The sequence below is a fragment of the Otolemur garnettii genome, unplaced genomic scaffold (assembly GCF_000181295.1).
Source record: "Otolemur garnettii isolate 467f Iridium unplaced genomic scaffold, OtoGar3 scaffold00065, whole genome shotgun sequence".
Taxonomy (NCBI): Eukaryota; Metazoa; Chordata; class Mammalia; order Primates; family Galagidae; genus Otolemur; species Otolemur garnettii.
In genome coordinates, this window is record NW_003852460.1 from 977,031 (window position 1) to 978,356 (window position 1,326).

The window sequence follows — 1,326 nt, forward strand, 5'->3', positions numbered from 1 at the left end:
TCACATATGTGGCTATGGAAACAAGCAAATGATTGACGTGGATACAATGTAACTATCACATATGTGGCTATGGAAACAAGCAAATGATTGATGTGGATACAATGTAACTATGACATATGTTTCTATGGAAACAAGCAGATGATTGATGTGGATACAGTGTAACTATGACATATGTGGGGGGGGGATGGTGGGTCCTAGAGACAGGAAACCTGGGAAGAGTGGGTACCTTCAGCTTCCCCCAGTGTAAAGTGACAAACGTCCTCCATACAAAGTTAGGTCTGCCTGAGCTCAGGCCCCACCCCGTGACTTGCTCATGCTATAGCTGCAGGTTGTAGAACTTTCCTTCTGGGGCTCAGGAGCTATTGTCTGGTGGTCTGAGTCTTGCTGGGGGCGGAGGGGGATTATAAAATGGGGTTTCCACCTGTGGGTGGAATTCGGGGCATCAGACAGAGGCCAGGAAGTTTCCCCAAGGAAGGCAGGTGTGCGTGGCATGGGGCCCAGGTTAAAACCCACACGATGAAAATCGGGCGAGAGAGAAATCCGTGTCCTAATCCGCTGGCTGGTTGCAACTTTTCTAGCCCAGGAAAGAGGAATGCTGGTGTAGGTTTGCGGACCTCTCCCTGCACCAAGGTGCCCTTCTTGAAGTTCAAGTCGTCACTAGCGAAAGATCAATGCAAGAAAAACTGCTTTACACTAACCCAGGTAGGGGACCCCTGCAGACCACCCCGCCCGCCTCCAAGCAGCAAAGTCATCCCTTTAAACCTCGGCAGGAAAGTTATCCAGCTTCTACCTCTTCCCAGGTGCGAAGGGCACAGCCGCCCAGAACTTCTCCTGCGTCATCTACGATGTAGATTTCATGAACTGCACTTGGGCCAAGGGGCCTGCGGCCCCACGGGACGTCCAGTATTTTCTGTATATACGAGACTCAAAGTAAGTGTTGGCTTTTTATCCCGGTGACTGAGAGGAGAAGGGAGTGAATAGGACCAAAAAAGGAAAAGGCTGATTTATTTTTCTTTTTCCTGAATGCTTTGGAATCTTCCAGGAGAGAAAGGGAAAAAGAGTGTCCGGGGTACATACAAGACTCGGGAACACACATCGGGTGTCACCTGAAAAACCTCTCGGGTCTTAGTTTCTACAACTATTTCCTGCTCAACGGCACCAGCCAGACAGCAGCTATCCAGTTCTTCGACTCTATTTTGTCAACAAAAAAGATTGGTAAGAATCTCACCTGTGATTTTTCTGTTATTTAGAAGCCAAAGTAAGTTTCCTGGGCTTCTGTAACTAATCATTATTATTATTATTATTTATTTGAGACAGAGTCTCACT

The 1,326-nt window shown here is 47.7% G+C and overlaps 1 protein-coding gene across 1 annotated transcript in view; it reads left to right on the forward strand.

Moving 5' to 3' along the window:
• Positions 1-1,326, forward strand: part of CSF2RA (colony stimulating factor 2 receptor alpha subunit) — a 25,983-nt gene that overhangs the window by 11,719 nt on the left and 12,938 nt on the right. The window contains exons 4-6 of the mRNA XM_012807161.2: positions 579-702; positions 801-930; positions 1,043-1,215. Coding sequence (XP_012662615.1) covers positions 579-702; positions 801-930; positions 1,043-1,215 — 427 coding nt within the window. The remainder of the gene's footprint in view (positions 1-578; positions 703-800; positions 931-1,042; positions 1,216-1,326) is intronic.